The sequence below is a fragment of the Chanodichthys erythropterus genome, chromosome 13 (assembly GCF_024489055.1).
Source record: "Chanodichthys erythropterus isolate Z2021 chromosome 13, ASM2448905v1, whole genome shotgun sequence".
Lineage (NCBI taxonomy): Eukaryota > Metazoa > Chordata > Actinopteri > Cypriniformes > Xenocyprididae > Chanodichthys > Chanodichthys erythropterus.
This window is the reverse complement of record NC_090233.1, coordinates 28,168,448-28,190,095: the sequence shown is the minus strand read 5'-3', so window position 1 is coordinate 28,190,095 and position 21,648 is coordinate 28,168,448. Positions and strand designations below refer to the sequence as shown.

General features: G+C 36.7%; 1 protein-coding gene across 2 annotated transcripts; it reads right to left on the bottom strand.

Moving 5' to 3' along the window:
• Nucleotides 1–11,491: 11,491 nt before the first annotated feature.
• fbxw2 (F-box and WD repeat domain containing 2) lies at nucleotides 11,492–19,868 on the bottom strand. 2 transcript variants are annotated; one of them, XM_067406493.1, is made up of 7 exons: nucleotides 19,434–19,868; nucleotides 18,201–18,710; nucleotides 16,202–16,438; nucleotides 15,962–16,095; nucleotides 15,738–15,824; nucleotides 14,615–14,784; nucleotides 11,492–13,643 (listed from the first exon to the last, which is right to left on the bottom strand). In XM_067406493.1, exons 2-7 carry the CDS (start codon nucleotides 18,688–18,690, stop codon nucleotides 13,352–13,354), a joined length of 1,410 nt encoding a protein of 469 aa, XP_067262594.1. In that variant the 5' UTR covers nucleotides 18,691–18,710; nucleotides 19,434–19,868; the 3' UTR covers nucleotides 11,492–13,351. The 2 variants fall into 2 exon arrangements, with proteins under 2 accessions (XP_067262594.1, XP_067262595.1); XM_067406494.1 differs by having other exon boundaries at nucleotides 16,244–16,438.
• Between the last annotated feature and the right edge of the window lie 1,780 nt (nucleotides 19,869–21,648).

The window sequence follows — 21,648 nt, the reverse complement described above, 5'->3', positions numbered from 1 at the left end:
AAGAATAGCATGTATAGTTATATTTCTTGAAGTGAATTAGGTTTAAATCGCCGTCATGCATGAATGAATGATATTTTTGAAATTTTACACATAATAATCCACGATGATCACATTACACAAAACTGAAATTGCACGTCAAAATAACACAGTCAATATTTTTTGAGACCCCCGAAAATTTCACAAATCACGTTTTCAGGGGAGCCCATGTCTTATTAAAGGGTTAGTTCACCCAAAAATGAAAATTATGTCATTAATGACCTCCGTTCATCTTCGGAACACAGTTTAAGATATTTTAGATTTAGTCCGAGAGCTTTCTGTCCCTGTATACTGTCCATGTCAAGAAAGGTAATAAAAATATCATGTGACATCAGTGGGTTAGTTAGAATTTTTTGAAGCATCGAAAATACATTTTGGTCCAAAAATAACAAAAACTACAACTTTATTCAGCATTGTCTTCTCTTCCGGGTCTGTTGTCAATCCGCGTTCACGACTCCGCAGTGACGCTGCTTGTGACAGCGGTCGCAGCTGTGTACGAGCTTCTTCCATCGCTCTTAGTTCTTCGTCCGTGTATTAGGGTTCAAATAAATATGGCTGAGCAAAATAATTGCAAGTCTTCCTCTTTGTCGAAATCCTTAGACATGTTTGCGAAGGTTTTGTTTACAGCGTGTGTCTCCCTCAGACTGTAAACGAAGCTCGGGCGCACCAGATAACACGTAAGCAGCATCTTACGTCAGCAGCGTCACTGCGGAGTCGTGAACGCGGATCGACAACAGACCCGGAAGAGAAGACAATGCTGAATAAAGTTGTAGTTTTTGTTATTTTTGGACCAAAATGTATTTTCGATGCTTCAGCAAATTCTAACGGACCCTCTGATGTCACATGGACTACTTTGATGATGTTTTTATTACCTTTCTGGACATGGACAGTATACCGTACATACATTTTCAATGGAGGGACAAAAAGCTCTCGGACTAAATCTAAAATATCTTAAACTGTGTTCTGAAGATGAACGAAGGTCTTACGGGTTTGGAACGACATGAGGGTGAGTCATTAATGACATAATTTTCATTTCAACTAACCCTTTAAGGGGAGCTGAGCTCCCCCGTAGTTAACATGAAGAAAAGTGACAGAACTTTTATAGGAAAATATTTGAATAAGGTTTATACCACAAAACACCATTTATCATTTAATTCCATTTAATAAAATATAGCCTATACATGTTATTTTGTTTTATTTAAAATAGAATAACCTCTGGATTCTCAGTGAAAAATCTTGATCCATTGCTTCCATTCCTCACAAATTGACATTATGCAGGGAAAATTATCAAGTCAAGTTTATTTTAAATATCCATCAAACCAAACATTCTAAAGGAACATCACAGACAGGTTTTTGTGTTCTTATACTTTGTATGGTTTCAGTTTACATTGGTTTATGTCTCTCCAAGTTGTTTTATTTTGCTAAGAATTACCATTACAAACACTTGTCATCACAGAAAACACCTTAGTGATGTCTACATGCCCTAAGCATTGCATATGGTCTGCAGTGAGGGTCAGGATTGCATGAACAACCCTTTGATCCTTTCTGGTTGGTTTGATTAACAGGCAAAATAGCAGCTGTTACATGTTATGCGACAGCAGAAGACCCAAAGGCAAAAGGAGCCAATTAACAGAATTTGTTCAGAGTCCCAAACAATATTCATCATAAACAGACTGCCAGGCGTCGTCACACAGTACGCTGCAGCTGGAAAACAGAAGAGATATCAACAGTTTGTTCCCTAAAGGAAGCCCCAGTTCACAAAGGCTCGGTGGTCGATCTGGAAAAGTCTCAGGAGGCTCAAAGTCTGCAGACAGGCCTGGTCTCAGACAGACAGACCATGAGTTCAGGTACTGGAACTGGTTCTGGGACTGGGACTGAGAGACTGATAACACACACACACACACACACACACACACAAGTAGAGTTATAACGGTAGCAGAGAGATACTGCAATAGAACGGCACACTAACCGAGAGATAATTACCTGACACAGACATGAACAATCATCACAGACACAGAACAGGTGCGGAGGTGAAAGCGCGAATACCGGCAGAAATGACGAACAGCTGAAACGAATCAGCAAAGATGAACAGGGAAAGAGAAAAAAACAAAACAAAGAAACAATCAAACCTGGCTCATGACATTACAACCTTCTTTCTTCTGTTCTCACACTTCCCCATCTTCCACAGTATTATACAACTTGTTCATGTTCAACATCCAGATAGTAGCAGGTTTTGAGATGTTTATTAACTATTTGATATGTATATATATCTCAATTCCATGAAACAAATAGCATTGACTTCCTAGCTCGTGTACACATTCTAAATGACGGATTATGATCATCACCTGGCCCAGATCTGCAGAAAGAGAAGGAGCAGTTTTTGGAGAACAGTGCGGACTGTGTTATACATGTTACATTGATCCTATCACACTGCTGCACTCAAACCACAAAGCTCGGGCAGCTGGCCAAAAATGCCCCCTATCCCTACCCCCACCTTTCAACATTTTCTCCTTTTCCCAATTAGAGAGATTAGATGGCCTATTTGGGAGGAAAGGAGCAAACAGTCTCATGCAAATTCTCAGACATTCCACTGTAAAACTGTAATAGCACATCCATTTCTCTTGATGACATGCCGTGAGATTCACAATGTTATTTTGAAAGGGTAATGAGAAAAGTGCCATCTAATGTGATAAAACTCAGTAAGATATATTTTAAATAGATCCATCACACAAAACTATAACGCAACAAACAACGAAACTGCTTGCCCAACACAGTGAGAAAACAGAATATGAGCCCTGTACATTTTGGTTCACACACAGAGAACTCCGAGCAACTCCAGAGTTCAAGGCTTCACTCCTCACAAAGGATGATTTTGTTCAATCTGGTGAGACTATTACTGCAAGATGTTGGCATTTCCTTTTCTTATAGAGAGAACTGCTGTGAAATGTATTCAGAATCTCTCTGAGGAGTCGGTTGTTCCCTCTTGCCAAGCTGTCAGACCTGTTTATCATTATTTGCTGTAAAGTAGCCCAGGCTTTGCGATCAAGGGAAAAACTAAAAAAGAACTTTCAGTGGAAAAACCTGAGATTTGTCTAATTAATTTGAGTTCTAGAACTTTTCCTACACGTATGCTGCTGAAATCCAGTCTGAATCATGTCAGTGTTGGACGCAGACCAGAAATGAAGCGAGCCAAATTTTCTCTGGCTCAGATGAAATCTGAGGCATGAACAGACAGCGCTGTCCTTCTAAACTTTAACCAGTTCCATACTTAATACTTTTACAGATATAAACAACACTGTAAAAAAAAAAAAAAAGATTTTTCGAAGTTTTAAACCAGACAAAGATTATTGGAGTATATTTTACAACAAAACTATTTTGGTTTTTCTACTTTAAAAAAAATCATGTTCATTTCAAAGTGTTACTCTTGTTATTGTGCAGTTTCTTTATAATTAACTGTGTGATTATTATCCTTCATACCTTCCGCCTTCATAATTTATACTGTATCTTACATTTGTTTTAAGCTTGCCTGCGCTACTCTTTGTTTTCAGTTCTGTTGTAATTGTTTTGTTAAAAAAATTCAAAAATAAATAAAAACAACAACATTTCCTTTTCCTATTGAAACTGTTTTGTACTGTTACCCACAGTGATAATAAGTCATAACTTTAGAATAGGAATGCTGGTTTGTTTTTTGTTTTTTTTTTTAGAAAGAAGATACATGGCTTTCTCAGCACTCCAGAAGTCTCAGTCTTCACGTCTCCACCACTGTCACAAATGATTACACACACTCAAGCTTCATTGCCAAAAACATATTCATCAGGACCTCCCTCGTCAAGAAGCTCTCAAAGGCACAGCGATTGCACACTATGATATTAGTGTGTTGCCAAAACGGCCTGGCTCCACCAGTCCGGTCTTTTCATTCTGATTTAATGGAAACAGCTGTTAACTGTCTCTCTGTTACTTTCTCTGGTCAATGTTTGTTTAACTGTCTGCTTTCTTTTTCATAACTTAAGCAAATGTTTCTGAATGACCTGTTGCAGCCATTTCCTGTGTCTTTTTTTATTGGGAAGACCCTCTCTAAAGCATTTTATAAATACCATCTTTTGAACTGAGCACGCATACTCTGTGGAATTTTCCTCTTTTAAAGTCAAGGATTGTAATGTGTCGCTAATGTGTAGTATGTAACATCCATCTTGGCTATCATAATAAACTGTGTGTGTGTGTGTGTGTGGGTGTGTGTGTGTGTGTTTGTGACACATCAGGACACAAATTTGTATAATGGGTATGACATAGGTATTAAAAGGAGAGGGTGACTTATGAGGACATTACCCCATGTCCCCATTTTTCAAAAGGCTTATAAAATCATACAGAATGAGTTTTTTTCTTTTTTTGAGACAGTAAATATGTGCACAGTTTTCTGTAAGGGGTAAGTTTAGGTGTAGGGTTGGTGCAGGGCAATAGAAAATAGGGTTTGTACAGTATGAAAACCATTACGCCTATGGAATGTCCCCACAATTCACAAAAACAAACCTGGGTGTGTGTGTACGCTAAAAGCATTAAATGGCCCTTTAATGTCCTCACTTAGACAACCTGTAAAGTGCACTTGACCCTAAAGTAATGGTCTGGTAATATTTAAACAGTACAGTCATAGTTACAAAGCATCTGTGAAATGAATAGTACAGAACTGAGTGCTGTTTTCATAGTGGTAAAGCTGATTTCTTGATCAGAATTTCAAATGATTACATTGTGCAATTTTTTTTTTTTTTTTTTATCACATTACAACTCTGTAACAGTGGTCTCTGGATGTTTGGTTGTGTGCTGCCCACAATATGGTTTATAACAGATCTAGAAGGCCCTAAACATGTTAAATATATATTTTTTCCTGCTCATTGTTTTACGGAGATGGGCATTATACAGAATAGAATTGTCTACAGATTTGTTACATCAAAACTAAGTACAGCACACTTTAAAACAAGTCATGTGCATTTTTTTAACATTGAAAATTTGTAATCTTCAAATTGTTATACATCTGCACTTCTCTTGGATGTGTAGGTCAAAACCCCACATATATGTTGTTTTACAAGTAACACTTTTTTTTTGTTATTTATTAATGATATTTTCAGTTTGTCAGAACACAGAGCAGCTTGAAAATTAAAGTTGTTATGAAATGGAAAAATCTTCTTTATTGTGACGTGTCTGTGTGAAGCGGCTTATCGAACGAGATGGAATGCAGGACGGGACTTGATTTTGTCCGTCAGGAATTTATTGGAAGCAAACTAAATGGATGAGTGACATTTTAGAGGGGAGGGATTGAAACTTGTCTGGCCATTGGACAATCATATTGCCCTTGCCATTCTGTCGGTGTACACAATATCAGTGAGGAAATATAGTTGTAAGGGGCTGGACATGTTAAAGTTTTTAATTAAAGATTGAGGGGGCATATATTTGAAATGCTGTTTAGTTTCTATTTCAGCTAGCTGTTGTGTCAAGTAATGCTAATATAGGGTGAATTCAGGGTGATTGAGACACTTTTTGCCATTGAGATAACTTGGAAAAAGTTTCCCAATCAACCTGAATTCACCCTACAGAATCTTTCTGCAAAGTGTTAACCATTTTCATCAAAGAACAGATGAAATTTGTTCCATGTGGGCTAACTGACATCATAGCTCCCAAGACGGTTTGACCCATTAAGCCTCAGTATGTTTGATGATTAAAAGAGAAATCATGGTGGTCCTGAACAGAGTTTTTACTCTCTCAATGTAGATTATTTTACATTCTTGTACAATTTATAATCTTACTGTAACATATTTTGGGAAACTGGCCTACAGCGGTTGGTCAGTTCAAAATTAACATTACATTCACCTTCTCATCAAGTAAACTCACTATATTACAACACTGAAAACAAGTCAAAACATTTTATACCATGACCCGCATTGATGTTTGTGCATATACGTCACATGTGTACCAATGCCAAAGTAAAGCAGTTAACGTCAGCAGCGAGTGTAATGACACCAGCTCTGTCCCTCTCATTAGACCCATGTTTTTGTTGATTTGTTTGGGGAGGGGATATGAGATGTAAATAAGGTCTTTGTTGCCTATTGTATCCTGGATCTGTCCCTCTCCCTTCCCTCCCCCTTCTGATTATCATCTCGGCTGGAAAGTTCCCACAAGGACTGAATGTTTTTTTACCGTAAGCCAATCAAGTGGCATGAAGGCAGGCCAGTGTGAATGATCCATTGTCTGTCCATGGAGGGCTGGAGAGAGGGGAGGAGAGTGGAATTGGAGTTGTTTGGGCCTTGAGCTGAGTTCACCACTATCAACACAGATGACAGTGAGTCTCTAAAAGTGTATACACAAAACTCAGATTCAGATTTTTATGCATCTTCATTGCATCTGTGTTAGTTCTTGGTCCAATTATTACAAAACTGCAAGAGAATGGGTTTGAAAGACTGCTGTTACTATGAGACATTCAATTTAAGAAAAATTTTTTTTCAGGAATTAGCAGGAGATGGAAAGCAAACAATGATTCCTTATAATTTATCCATAATATCAGAGAACTCAATAATAATAAAATAATATTATTATCAATAATAATAATAATAATAAAAAATAAAAAAATTAAGTTTTTTTTTAGCAGGTTACAAGAATTCCCAAATTGTTCTACCACCTGTATCCTCTATGGTCTTTGTCCTTCCACTCTTTCATGTTGACAACAGCATACCCTGGTTAAATGTCATCACTACCACTAATAAATCAATGTGTGCAACAGACTGCAGAGATGAGCTTTCCTCACATTGGCTTAAATTCCCATATGTCCACTTGGGTTGTGCATTTGGAAGTCCCACACACACACAGTTGGACAAACTTCTATCAGCCATTTTGATGAACGCCTAAAACTCACAGAAAAAAGAAAAAATGTAACTTTAGGGGTACAACACACTGTAAGTCACTGGGGCAGTGACTCTTAAAGGGAAAACTTTGTATCTTATTCACCCCTAAAAGTGTGATACACTCTTAAAAATTAGGGCTGACCGATATATCTCATGTGATTGTCACGCGCATTTCGTCAGTAAAGCCGGTTCCCTGATTACTGCTAAATCATCATCACCTGTTTTCAAATGGAGCGGCATTTAATAGACAGAGCCGTAGATCATTGACAAGCTGCGCAATATCGCGTTCATTATCGAAGGCGATTCATCTGCGATATGAACGTGATATTGCGTAGCTTGTCAGTGATCTACGGCTCTGTCTATTAAATGCCGCTCCATTTGAAAACAGGTGATGGCGATTTAGCGGTAATCAGGGAACCGGCTTTACTGACGAAATGCGCGTGACAATCGCATGCGATATATCGGTCAGCCCTATTAAAAATAAAGGTTATTTATTAGTATCAGTGGTTCCATCAAGAGTCTTTAAGATTTAGTAAATTTTCCATTGCACAAAAGGTCCTTTATAGTGAAAAAAAAGTTCTTCATATTATTAAATGCTAAAGATGTAACTTTTTGGGATTAAAATTTACGAAACTTATACAGTGAGTGAGTACATCATGAATCCATCTTCCAAACCGTGTTTTTGTCTTATCCTGAATCACACAGTATGCCTATAATAAGGGCTGTCAAACGATTAATCACGATTAATCGCATACAAAATAAAAGTTTGAGTTTGCCTAATATATGTGGGTGTACTGTGTGTAATTATTATGTATATAAAAATACAAACACATCCATGTATATATTTGAGAAATATTTACAAGTATATGTATTTTTTTATAATTTATATTATATATAAATACATTTTTTGTACATAAGTTTCTCTTAAATATATACATTAATTTGTGTGTATTTATATATATATATATATATATATATATATATATATATATATATATATATATATATATATATATATATATATATATATATATATATATATATATATATATATATATATATATTTATCGCGATTAATCGTTTGACAACCCTACCTATAATAGGCGTTTAAATGCTGACTATTTTAGACAGAGCGGAACGCTAACCCCTGCAGAGTAGCCCAGTACTTGTGTGACTTGTCATAAACAGAGAGAAGTAGCTCAGGCTACAATGTTCTTTACGCAAGACTCAAGCAGTTTTGTTTCTTAACCGCTAGAGCGCCAGAGGTTACATAGTGTACTTTTAAAAAAATGGTTCTTTTAAAGGGATGGTTCACCCAAAAATGAAAACACACCCTCAAGTAGTCCTGTATGCATTTCTTTTTTCTGCTGAACACAAACTAAGATATTTGGAAGAATGTCAGTAACCAAACAGATCTCGCCCCCTAGTATTTATTTTTCCTATTATGGTAGTCAATGGGGGGCGAGATCTGTTTGGTTACTGACATTCTTCCAAATATCTTTCTCAGTAGAAGAGAGAAATTCATACAGGTTTGGGACAACTTGAGGGTGAGTAAATGATGACAGAATTTTCATTTTGGGTGAACTATCCCTTTAAGAACTGTTCTTAAAGGTTCTTTGGGGAACCCAAAATGGTTTTTCTAAGGTATCACTGCAAAAAACTTTATTTTTAATAGTGTAAAGTATGTATTACCACATGGAAGTTTGTTTCCGCCATAAATAAAAAATAAAAAAGGTAATTGTGACTTTTTTCTCAGAACTGCATGATATAAGCCTAGCCTAACGTCACAATTGCATGCTATAAAGCCAGAATTGCGATGTAAACTCGCAATTCTGACTGTTTTTCTGACTTTAGGCCTATAATGTGCAATTGCGAGTTATAAAGTCAGAATTAGTTTACACCTCGCAATTCTGACTTTATTTGTAGCAACTGCGAGTTTATATCTGTGAGTTTATAACTCGCAATTCTGACTTTATTTCTCACAGTCTTGAGTTTATATCTCACAATTCTGACATTAGGCCTTTAACTGACAATTCTCACTTTATTTCTTGCAATTGTGAGTTTATCTCGCAATTCTGACATTATGGCCTGGTTTCACAGACAGGGCTTAGCCTAAGCCAGGATTAGGCCTTAGTTCAATTAGGGCACTTAAGTAGCTATACATACATATAAAATAACACTATAAAATAACATAACTTTCAGTTAAAACAGCTCAAACATGCATTTAAGTCTAGGACTAGCTTAAGCCTTGTCTGTGAAACCAGGAGAAAAATTGTGAGATGTTAACTAGCAATTGTAAGAAAAAAAGTCAGAATTGTGAAATAAAAAGTCGCAATTACCTTTCTTATTTTTATTTAGTGGATTCCATAACTCTAAGATACATACATATATGCACATTTGTATCGTTTTTGAATACCAGTAACGTAAAATTATCCAAGATGACATGGTGGCACGGGCACTGAGACGTTTTACTTTTTTATTTGATAGGACTGGAATAATAAAGAGAACAGGATTGGGAAATTATGTAAGCCAAACTCAAATTTGCATTGCCTGCATGAGAACTACAGCTTAACATCTCAGAGCACATGAACTGACAACATCACTGTTCCAATAAACATAGAACATTTCTGTATTTTAACCATTACAGTGATTGATCCAGCGGAACACAGTACTGAGATCAGTGCAGTAAAAGTGGGAATGTCCTGTCTGATGACATGCACACATTGAGGGGAGGAGATGGCTGAGGGCCTAACCACAATATCTAAATATTGACTGTACAACTTGTAATCATGTTTGGGCTGCGGACAGGGTGAAAATAAACACCAGTGTGTGTGGTGTTCTCTCATCCCATAATAGAAACAGTGCAGACATGCCTTTTCAATATGTTTAGAGCACTCATAATTAAACATGCACAAATCATTAAAAGGATTAGAAAGAGATGTATCTAATCAAGACTTAATATGTTGTGCTAGCCAATGACATTTACAACATTTTCAAACATATGGATTTTTAAACATATGGATTTCATCAGAGTGGTCCTTTGTATTGTAATTACTTGTGGTTTCAATGCATACTGATATAAATCTTTTTATGTGGGTGGTCTTAGGAATGGGAAGGCCTTCAGCACTGAATCAACAACATAAAACATTTTACCTTCATTCGAGGGGTATTCGCTGTTATAGCTTCATAATTCACTGTTTGCGGAGAGTAACAGCTTTCCCAGATCCTTCCAGTACTGGAATGTCATTGAGCAAACACTTCTAAAAAAGAAGAAAAAAAAAAAAATTAAGAGAAACATTAATTTGGCTAAATATCACAGCACATGAATGTTATTTGGCAAAATTCAAGCAACATTCCCCACCAAAACTGTTCTTATAGCATAACATTTCTGAAATATTAAGTCATAATAAATCAGTAATTTAATTTACCCTTTCATTTGCTTAAATGTATAAAACATGGATACACTACTAAATTCACAAACTCAAGATTTTTGTCCTGTGCCATTAAATGTCAGTATTCAAAATGACTTTCAGCTTTACTAACCATTAAACTTGTTTTGTGATCATGTCTGAATCCTTCTCCCAACAATGATAACAATGGATATGTTTTGCAAAAGAAACATGAGAAAGGACTTTTCAAGGTACAGTTTGAAGTGGTTTATAAAATTGAGGTCAATTTGATCCTTTACAAAGCATATTTTCAAGCATTTGTCTTGTTTGTTCAAGGACAGAAAAGGTCTATTGTATGGCAAAATGGATGAGTAATTGGGACTGCTTGTGTAAACTGTGACGTGAATGAAGGTTTTGGGATTACGCCATAATGCTCAGCCCAAATGCCCCATTAATTCTGCACTAGCACTGAGACTGAGAGGGAGAGACAGAGGGAATAAGAGAGATGCCATTTTATTCTTCTGCCTTTAACTCCTTCCAATGGGCTTTGGAGGGGATGAAGGGAGGAGCGTGAGGGGGAGCTTGGGGGAAGAAAAAGAAGGCAAAGAAAGGAAGAAGACTTGGGAATATAAATTAGCTGAGAGACAATTGAGCAAGAACAGGGAAAATTTAGATCAGACTGATTGTAAGCAGAGCGTAGAACTGTGGGAATGACACTAAAATTTCTCAAAAAATCTCAGTTTCAAAACTGCAATTTATCACGACTGGGCTTAGAATAAGCCAGGATTAGGCCTTAGTTCAATTAGGGAATTTAAGTAACTTTTATAAATGTGCCTTTGATAAAAAAAAAAAACATTACTGGTGTGCATCTTGAGACAAAACATATTTTAAGATGTGTCAGTGCAAGTCACTTTCAAAGTCAAGTTAAAAGAGCTCAAACAAAAAACATGCATTAGTCTGGGACTAGGTTTAGTTATTTCTTCTGCAGAACACAAAAGAACATATTTTGAAGAATATGGGTAATCAAACAATTGATGAAACCCCATTGATTTCCATAGTTCTTTTTGTGTTCATCAGAAGAAATAATTGCATACAAGTTTGGAACAACTTGTGTGTGAGTAAATGGTGACAAGAGTTTTTGGGTGAACAATCCTAACCTTGTCTGTGAAACTGGGGGAAAAGGTTTTTATAAAGCGAAGTAGCATGTAACAGCAGCAATTATATATCTAAAATTCCTCGATGTAGCCTGTAGTGCAATGACATGCTGCATTAAATCCAATACGTAGTAAACACGTTTTCCCCCAAACCAGTTTAGGGTGTGTAGGGGTTCAGGGGTTAGTATCTGTTATATCATATAGGCAGTCAGCCCTGAAACATACATACAAAGCAATGAATGCAATACATCAACGCGCTACAGGCTGCAGTGAGGACAGTCTGGTTTTAGACAATAGACAATCAATTGCCAGTCTTTTACTCAAGTACATTTGTTGCTGCATCGCCCTCTAGTGTCCAAACAGATTAAAAGCATGGTCCTCGCATGAGAAAGGCTCCTGACTGTAATTCTGGTTAGAATTTATAACACGATTGTTACTTGCACCGTGGTTCAGCGACCTGCAAGCAATAGATCATATCTAGATATTCCACATAAGGAAAAACAGCAAACATCTCGGCCCAAAATAAAGTCAACTTCTATAATTAGCTACTGTCATTTATTTGTAAGACAGCATGTTATTTTGTTATACAAACAACAGACCTGAATTCTGCTAATGATGGATGGATGGCATTACTGTCTGTGAGGTTTGAATTTCAGTGAAGTAACACACGACCAGTGCATACAGATGTCGTAACTCCCCAATGACATTTTCGGTTAATCGTAATTTGACCCCGTATCTATCCAATGAAATGTATGAGCAACATGGTGAGAAACACAAACTATCAACCCAAAAAACTAATTCATTTGCTTTGATGGTTTGGGAAAATAAAAAGTGACATTGTTCTAATGTTCCAGTGGGATATACACAATTACAGAAGCAGCTATATAAAGTGACAAAGGCTAGTTAGCCCTGGATTATGCAAAAAAAAAATAAGATCAGTCTTTAAAAATAAAGATTAAAAATGAACATTCAATGAGATTCACAAGAAACATTTTTGTGCAATCTAGTCTGGCTAAATAGTGGTAAGACTAATTCTTACAGTGTTGATTACACTAGGTTAAAAAAATAAGCATAAAACATTTTTCTCTCATTGAGGGAGGATTGTAACATTGGATTTCAAAATGTGACACTGTAAATGCAAAGGGTTAAGTGTTAAAATAAATGCACATGACTAATAAACTGAACGAAAAATAAAACCAAGGGTCAATAACAGCGAGAAGCCACCTCTAAATGACCTTCATACAAAACCCATTTGATTCATTCAGACTGCATTTTATCAGAGCCTTTTTAAGACTCAGCAAAATGACCAACACAGATGTTTGGGGTGCAAGCCAGCGCCTAGATGCAGAGGTCTGCAAATTCAAATTCTTCAAAATCACAGATTTAAGGCAACATTTCACTGTCTACAGGAAAATTCCTGACATTGTAAATAGATGCAAATTTGTTGAAAAGGTAGCACTCAAACAAACAAAAGCACTTCATTGTCAATCTTGGTGATTGTAAAAAAAAAAAAAAAAATTCACGACCTCTCACTGGTGTGAAAGGAGCTGAAATCTGAATGTCAGTGGAAAATCTCTTAAATCTTCAACAAACAAAAACCTTGGATTGTTCACATCATGGAGAGAAGCTATGGTCTGTACTACAAATCTTCAGCTGTCCCCTTTTCTATAGATCGCAATGTGTAGAATGCGTGGTTTGCAAGTGACTAAGAAAGAGAGGGTTGAAAACACTTTGGTCCATGCATTATCTAACTTGGTTGGCTGTAATTTTTTTTTCTTTTTTTTTTTTTTAAATGGAGAGCACCCTTTTTTCTTCTTTTTGTTGTGTTAGTAAAAGTTTTGCCTGATTTCAAAGCACAGGGCTAGAATTCACCACCTCTGTGTTTCTAGCCGTTCTCTCTCCAAAGAACCAGATGAATGCTATGGTCGGGCATGCTGGTGGCAAACACCAGGCCCGCATCGTTCTTGCCATCCAGGCCATTGAGCCAGGAGGTGACGCCAGGTAAGAAACTAGAACCACGTTTGGATTTGCGGTAGGCTGGCAGTGGCCAGCGGCCCACAGTGACCTCAGTCCTCAAGTCCATTACATGGAGGTGGTGGTTATCAAAAAGCAGAGCGAAGACATCGCCGAAACCAAGTAGAGAGAGGCTGGAGGGTTCCTGCTGTGGTTTGATGACTCTGGGAATAAGAAAAAAAAAAAAAAAGAAAAATCAGTAAATGATAAACATATGCTGTCTTTTGTAAAAATAACATACAGTTACACAAATTTAGCTTATATGACCTAGAAATAGTGCAATAAGGCTGTCAAAATGGCTGAAAACTAAATTCAATTTTTTTTTACTAAAACATTACTACATAATTTCAGTTGGGAGAAAAAAAAACGTTTGGCCACAATGAGCAAAATATTAATGCACCGCATTAAATTGTTTATTCAAAGCAATGAAATATCGTGACTGTCTGTAAAAAAAGTGCATAACGTTTAACCAAAGTTCATAAATCAAATATAATTTTGTAAATTGCATAAAGAATTATGAACAAAACATCAAGCTTTTATGTATAGTTTAACACAAAGAGCCAAAGCAACAATCACAGAGTACATTTTGTTTTTAAAAACATAATACAGTGGAATAGAAAAAAGCCCCACAATGTCACAAGAAATGTTTTTTATTTTTAAATGTTGAACTTCCTTTAAATTTCAAAACGTGGCTTTTCTTGTGCAAGAAGCGAGTGCAATGGTCAACGATGTCCGTCAAGCACGTTTACATAGAAAACAATAGAAAAACTGTACAGAAAATGTGTTGTGTGAACGACTTGGTTACAGTTGTTACATAACTAAGATCTTCTCCGCATTAAGCTTCTTTCTTTCTGCAATGTTTTGAATGAACAACACAGCAGGACCGCATTAAGTAGATTCAAATGGATATGCTTTTTATTTTAAATTCGATGAATATTCAAAATTCAAATTTTAATTTGACTATGAATCTTAAACACTTTTTTTTAAATACTAAATTTTATATCCTAACATTTCTTTGATTTACAGATTTAAAAGGAAAAAAAAAAAAAAAAAACTATTCAAACTTAAAGGACAATTGATTCAAGAGGGTTATTAACAGCTTGGTTAAACAATTGAGGGCCTGAAATGAATGTACCTGATGACATCAAAACTTGCAAAGTCCCACTGGTATATGCCTAGATCCGAACAACAGACAATGTACCGGCCGTCGAACTGTAATCGTGGCTGCAAGCAGACGCTGCGGTCTTCTGACACGGAGAGGGTCTTTAAGCACTTACAGTTGATCTCACACCCTATAGGCCACACCTAAGGAGAAACAGAGACAGAAACAGATAAATACTATACATATGAAGTCAGAATATCACATTACTTCATCAATGCAACTAGGGGTGTCGCAATATACTGGTTTTGACAATATTAACACTACACTTATAATAACATTGCAAATAATCCAGCAGCAGTAGTTATCTGGTTGACACTCAGACACAGTATTGCACCTTAATGCTGGTTGCCACCGGTCATAAAATAGAAAAAAGAAGACAATGACGATGAAGAGAGGGCTACTGCCACACAAAGTAATGTTTGGCAGGGTGACAGATAAAAACAAGACATAAAAGCAAGATACTCTACCCTACACCCCAAAAAAGTTTGGGAGTTTTTTGGAATCTATAAAAGAAGGGCTGTTAAGGTGCTTTAGTAAAACAGCGCAGCAATTTATGAAGCCCATTTCACACAGCAGTCACTTTTAAACCAAGCAGCATGTGGTCAACCTGACAAATTAGCATGACCAAATAAACCCAATGTGAATCTTTTGCCCAGGCAGAATTAACAATCACATAAATTCCAGTTGAAATGACTGTATTTCACTCATGAAAATGTGACCACACCTTTAGTCACCCAGTCTACATGACATGCCAATCAACAGCAAGTTCTTTTTGTACGCTCTTGTACAGTTATGGATACAAACACTCTCGCCGCTTCCCTATAGTCATGTTTTGAATGCAATTCATAGGACAAAAAAAGAGATAACACAAAATAAATTAAGTTAAAGATTAATTTGACTGATAGTATTATGGTGTTTTTTTTATTTCTAGGGACAGCCCTAAATGCATCAATGGAAACATTTGACTGACCTTTAAAACAACTTTACATTTAAAATCAGTCTAATTGTTTTAAACATCAAACTTCACACTGAACCGCAATTTGGAAAACAATAATAGAGCTTTTTAAAAATTACTTACACATATGATTTACATTACCTTTATTTCATACTTATCAACACTCAGTAGTATGTAGTCACCAGGACTGTGCATCATGGACTCCACTTGGCATTTTTGAAGGTGCACCTAAACCAGAGCAGATGTACAGTTAGAAAAACGAATAAACTAAAAAAAATAAAAAAAAAAAAATAAAAAAAAAAAACGAATAAACTACAATGCTTCATTCCACAATGAAGTCTTACCTTAGTCAAAAGAAGTCTTACCTTAGTGACCCACTCTGTGTGTCCAGTAAGAGTGTTGACACAAGTTCCTGCAGACAGGGACCAGACTTTTACAGTGAAGTCTGCTGAGCCGCTGACCAGGGTGTCCAACTCATCATTGTAGTCTATGCTGAATACTGCAACAAGAGTAAAACTTTTTTACGCCAATGCAATGTCATGCTGCCGTGACCAACAACCAAAAAGTCAGCAGTGACAAAACCAAAAACATAAGCAAAATCTTACTGATCTTCTTTGTGCCATTAGCTGACAAAGCTTGACACCAACCTGCCCCAGTATGTCCTCGGAATTGCTGGATTTTGGCACCAGTGCTCCATTCCCAGCATGCAATGGTGTTGTCAAAAGATCCTGTTACCAGTTTCTGCTCATCAAATTTGACAGTGGCACAAGTGTGGGTCTGAATGCCGTAGACGCACTGCCCTGTGCGAACATCCCATAGTTTGGCTGACAGGTCATCGGAACCTAAGTGGAAGGAAGTCTCCAGTCAGCGAGCTTAAAACAAGTGATAACTTCAGTCTTCTCCCCCAAGCTTCACCAGTAAACCAACCAACCATTCATATTTATTTACCATCAAAATAAGTGAATTTGATTACTTAGCTGGTTTCAAAGAACAGTGTTGATTTAGAACCATAGAGCAAATATGGCTTGGTAAAAATAAAACTGCGCCCTTATTTAGTTCAGTCTATGAAAAATCCATTTCATGACACCTTTATTATTTTATAATGTTTTCTGAAGTGCACTTATAATGCTAATATGATTTTTTAAAATATTAAATAATTGTCATAATTCAGAAATAAATGGCTATTTTCCACCCCGATTTTAATCCTCTGATTTGAATGTTGTTTGAAGGGGTGTGTCTGCTGTGAGACTTCAATGTAAACACCCACCGTTGTGATTGGCTGACATCTTTGCAATTTAAATAAGTATTACATGTGGAATCCTATCGAATACTTTTACCACATTTTTACCATTACAGCTGTCGAGATTAACGAATCGCCATTATGAAGAAAGCATTCTTTGAAGTAAAAATACTAAGATTATATATTATGATTTTAACTGTCAATATCGGTTTAAAAACGAAATGCGTTACTTTCAGTCTGCGGGGTCCATGCTGATTCCAGAATCAAAGATCAGTTGATTTCTGATCATTGAGCAAAATGTTTTGTCTCATATTGGGACTTTCTCAAAACACTGGTTGGTAAAATGTACAATACAAACATGCAAGTCAGCACTGATGTGACTAAGACCTTTGTTAAAAACTGACTGAATCCATTTTTCTCTTACATTTGGATCCTTTGGCAACTTATGCAATTTCCACAGCTAGTAGCAACACACCATCTGCATGACATCGCAATCCTGTTTTTATACAATCTCATCATAAACAACTAAGCCTACTTTAGATCCACTCGCTGCTCATCGACTGAACATCAGTGGGCGTGGACAACAATGAGATGTAAAAGTAGCCATTGTTGTCTTACTCCAGAGGCATTCGTATGCAAATGATTGTGCCCCTGTGACGTCACATGCCACCTCTGCACCGAACAAAGCTTTTTTTTTTAAAGCATGATTATATAATTGCTTTATATTGTTTTAAATGATGGGATTTGCAGGATGCAATAATGATACAAAGATCTCTTACATGCCAAGAGTTCAAAGACAATTTGATTTCTCATGTCATGACCCTTTAAACAACTAATCAATGCACTTCATCATATTATCATGTCCTATAATTTAATGACCCCTGGATGTAGCAAGAATCCATAAGAAGCACAACAACTTTCCCACGTTGGAGACTGAAAACTGAGTTTATGAAAGCAATAAATTAGCACCTAATGTCACAATGTAACAGAAGTAGCAATCTTTTCTACTGTGTTTGAAATTAATTATAGAAAAAGAAAAAAAAAGTGTTGACTTGGTTCTATCTATTGGTTATTGATTTGACAGAGGCAGGTCTGGATGCGAGCTTGAGGTTGAATTTAAAAAGGGGTCGGGCCTAAACGATTGGAGAAGTCTGGCATACGTCACACAAGAGAGAAGTCAAATTAGGATGATTTGATTAAAAAAAAATATATGCATGGAATGAATCATTCACGGTAAGATCAAGAAGATGCATTTATAAATAAGATTAATTTAGGGTCAATTTCCATGCTGACTTTTATATCACTAAAGATCTTATTTTGACCACAGCACCAGGAAAAACAACCACTATAAAAAGGTAACACACCTGTGCAGAGGAGCCCATCCCGGTAGTAGAGAGCATATACTCGAGCACTGTGTCCAATCAGAGAGCTCGTCTCAAATGCATCCTCCTCCCTCAGTTGCTTCATGCGCAGTTTGGCCTTCAGATAAACACCCTTCCAGTGCACCGCATCCTGGATGGACTCGTCGATACGCCAGCCTAGGTCTCGACACACGCTCTGCCACACTTCTGTACAGGCATTGATGACCTTATTCCACTGCTTGCACACCAGACAGCAGGTGAGCAGGGTCTGGGGGTCCAGCCAGCGGAGCAGGTAGAAGGCCAGCTCTAACGGCAGCAGGCGCAGGAAATCCCGCTTCAGCAGCGCTTCCAGCCCATTGGACAGGTGTCGCAGCTGGGCGGCACCGCTCAGTGAGATGAGGTGGTCCAGCGATTGGTTGCGCTGCTGGTCGCTTAGCGCCAGGAAGGAGGTAGAAACCGACTCCAGCCACCTCTCGAAAGCCGCCTTCTCCATGGGCACATGAGGGCGTCTACCTGTTGGCAGATAAACCAACCAGGTCAACACATCAGAAACTTACTCTTTGCATTGCATATAACAAACAATGATGTGGAATAAAGCAGTGCCATTTATAAACGGAGTAAAAACAAGACTGTAACAAATGTATCATAAGAAATTAAAGAAAAATCACCTTCAGATTACATAACGGATGTCTATCATAGAAAACAAACACTTTCCACTCTGAGGCAACCTTCGAATAATGTAAATGTCGTCTATATTGCTTCAAAGCGTATAAAACAGGATACGAAGGTACTAATTTATTTGAAGAGCAAAACCATGACGATGTTGTGTCGACGTCTGTTCCCCCTATGCATCCTATTGACTGTCCCTAATACTAACACTAACCCTACCAGTAACCTAAGGGAAAACATATTTCGACAGAAGAACGGTAAAACAAGACTGAGAGGGGGAAAAAAAATTGATTTCCATGATTACTTGACTGACATGCAAACACAGCGCTCTGCACAGAAGCGGTCTTGTAACCGGAATGCAGCTCTCTGGTTTCCAAACACACTTGCCAAAACAAAGTCGCTAGCTAGCAGGCCAGAAACTTGATTTAAAATACATATATTCATTAAGTATATATATTTTGACCAACTCAATGTCAATAACAGGGCCGGTAGCTATTCAAATATAATATATCTTATAAGCACAAGCTTAACGGTGAAAATAATATAGAAAAAGGCAGAAATACTCACCATTTCCAGTAGAATCAGTCTGAGGAGAGCGCTAGCTAGCCGTGCTAGCTAACAGGTGTCAACACAAATCGATATCGCCCTACAAAAGAGAAACTTTCGTTTTTGCGGTCGAGTCACAATCTGGCCTAAAATATAATTTTAGCGACGAACAAAGAAAACGTGAAACTCCAAGCTAGCTGCCATCAAAAAAAATCTCTAGAGTCCTGAGCTAGCATTATAATAAACAATACAGTATGAAACTAACGGAAACGCTTTGACTTGGAAAATTTAATCGATCTCTGTTCGTTCACATTTTAACGGCTGTATTATTCCGCAACGTAATATCATACGTTAATTTAATGCACATTATTATTGTGTTTTTTTCTGTTTGTGGAGTTAGCTGGCTAGGCTAAGATAGGAAGCCTCCGTTAGCAATGAGGAATTACAGCGACAGGAAGTTGCGCGATCGATGAACAATTTGACACGAGCGGGAGGAAGTCAGGGGGAGTGTCCGCCGCCTGTCACTTTTTCAAACCATGACTTTGGAGTTTGCATTCCTTAAAAACTGTATGCAAAAATGATGTGAATCATTATGTATAAACCTCATATGATGGATTTTATGCATAATTAAATATCTTATTCGAGTTAAAATCACACAGATGTTTTTTTTTGTTTGTTTTGTTTTGTTTTTTTGTGGCGCATCGTTTGGTGGTCAACAGGGGGCACACTACAATAACCCAATTACTCGTTGCAATTCGTATATTATATGCATTACATATACTCGTTCTATATTATCATAGGCTACTACCATTCAAAAGTTTGGGGTTGTTAAGATTTTTAATGTGCTTGAAAAACCTAAGAAGCGTTCTCTTATTTTATGAAAATACAATAAAAGAGTAATAGTGTGAAAAAAATATTACAATTTAAACAGTTTTTTTCTGTTTAAATATATTTAAAAATGAACTTGTTTTTGTGATGGTAAAGCTTAAATCTAGTCCTTAGTGTCACATGATCCTAATTTGCTGATTTGGTGCTCAAGAAACATTTCTTTTTATTATTAGTGAAGTTGAAAACAGTTGTGCTACTTAATATTTTTGTAAAAAGCATTATATTTTTTCCATTATTCTTTGAGAAGGCTACTAGAAAGTTTAAAAGAATTTATTAATTTGATTAATTTATTGAATTTAATTAATATTAATTTGTAACATCATAAATGTCTTTACTGTCAGTTTTGATCCATTTAATGTCTCCTTGCTGAATAAAAATATTCATTTAAATTTCAAATTAATACCAGAGATATATCCATATGAAAGTTTAAGGTTCAGTCCTTTTTTTTTTTTTTTAATAAAACTTTTATTTGGCAACTTTATTAATACTTTTATTCACCCTAACTGATTAATCAATTATTTAATTTATGAAACAGGTTAAACACAAATCAATGTGACAAAATGAAAAATAGCCAGAAAGCCTGTGGTAGTCTGCTCCATGACCCCCAAACATCAGTGAGACCAGTGAGTTGTGTTTGGATCACAGCGGAAGCAGTTATGTGTGTGTGTTTATATATATATATATATATATATATATATATATATATATATATATAGGAAAACAAGATTCAAGGAGGAGTGTTGGAGCATGGCTGTGCATCTGTTCAACAGAGATAGTGTCTCTGCTGCATGTAAACACATAACAGTCCCACCCTGCCATACTGATACCTACCACCTGCTGTTAACAACATGTCCACCGAGGCATGACAGGACAGAAGCGAGGTGACCCTACATTCCAAGGGCTGAGGGTATCTGAGCCCAAGCAGCCCATTAAAATTGATGGGCTGTCAGGTGAGGCTGAGCGCAGATAGCAAGAAAATGTAGATATTTGGTATTATCAGTCAGCGTATTCTCATATGGGCAAGAGTAGCTCTGACGGGGAGTAGTGTTTGCAATAAAGATGTTTAGTAATATCACTAGAGATGCATTGAATGAAATCACGTTTAATCAGACACATTTGACCATGTGTTAATAATGGGATCTGATCGTTTTGTAACACTTCAGATTTAATTGAAGGCGTATGAATATAACAGTACAGAAGAAGTTAGATCAAATATGAAAAGGCCTCATTTATTTTCTCTTTTCTAGTGGCTTTCATTTTCTGTACCAGCTTCCATTAATCAAGAGGCAGATATTTTCCATGAGTAAAATCTGGTTGGTTTAACTGATTATTGAACAATGCTAAGGGT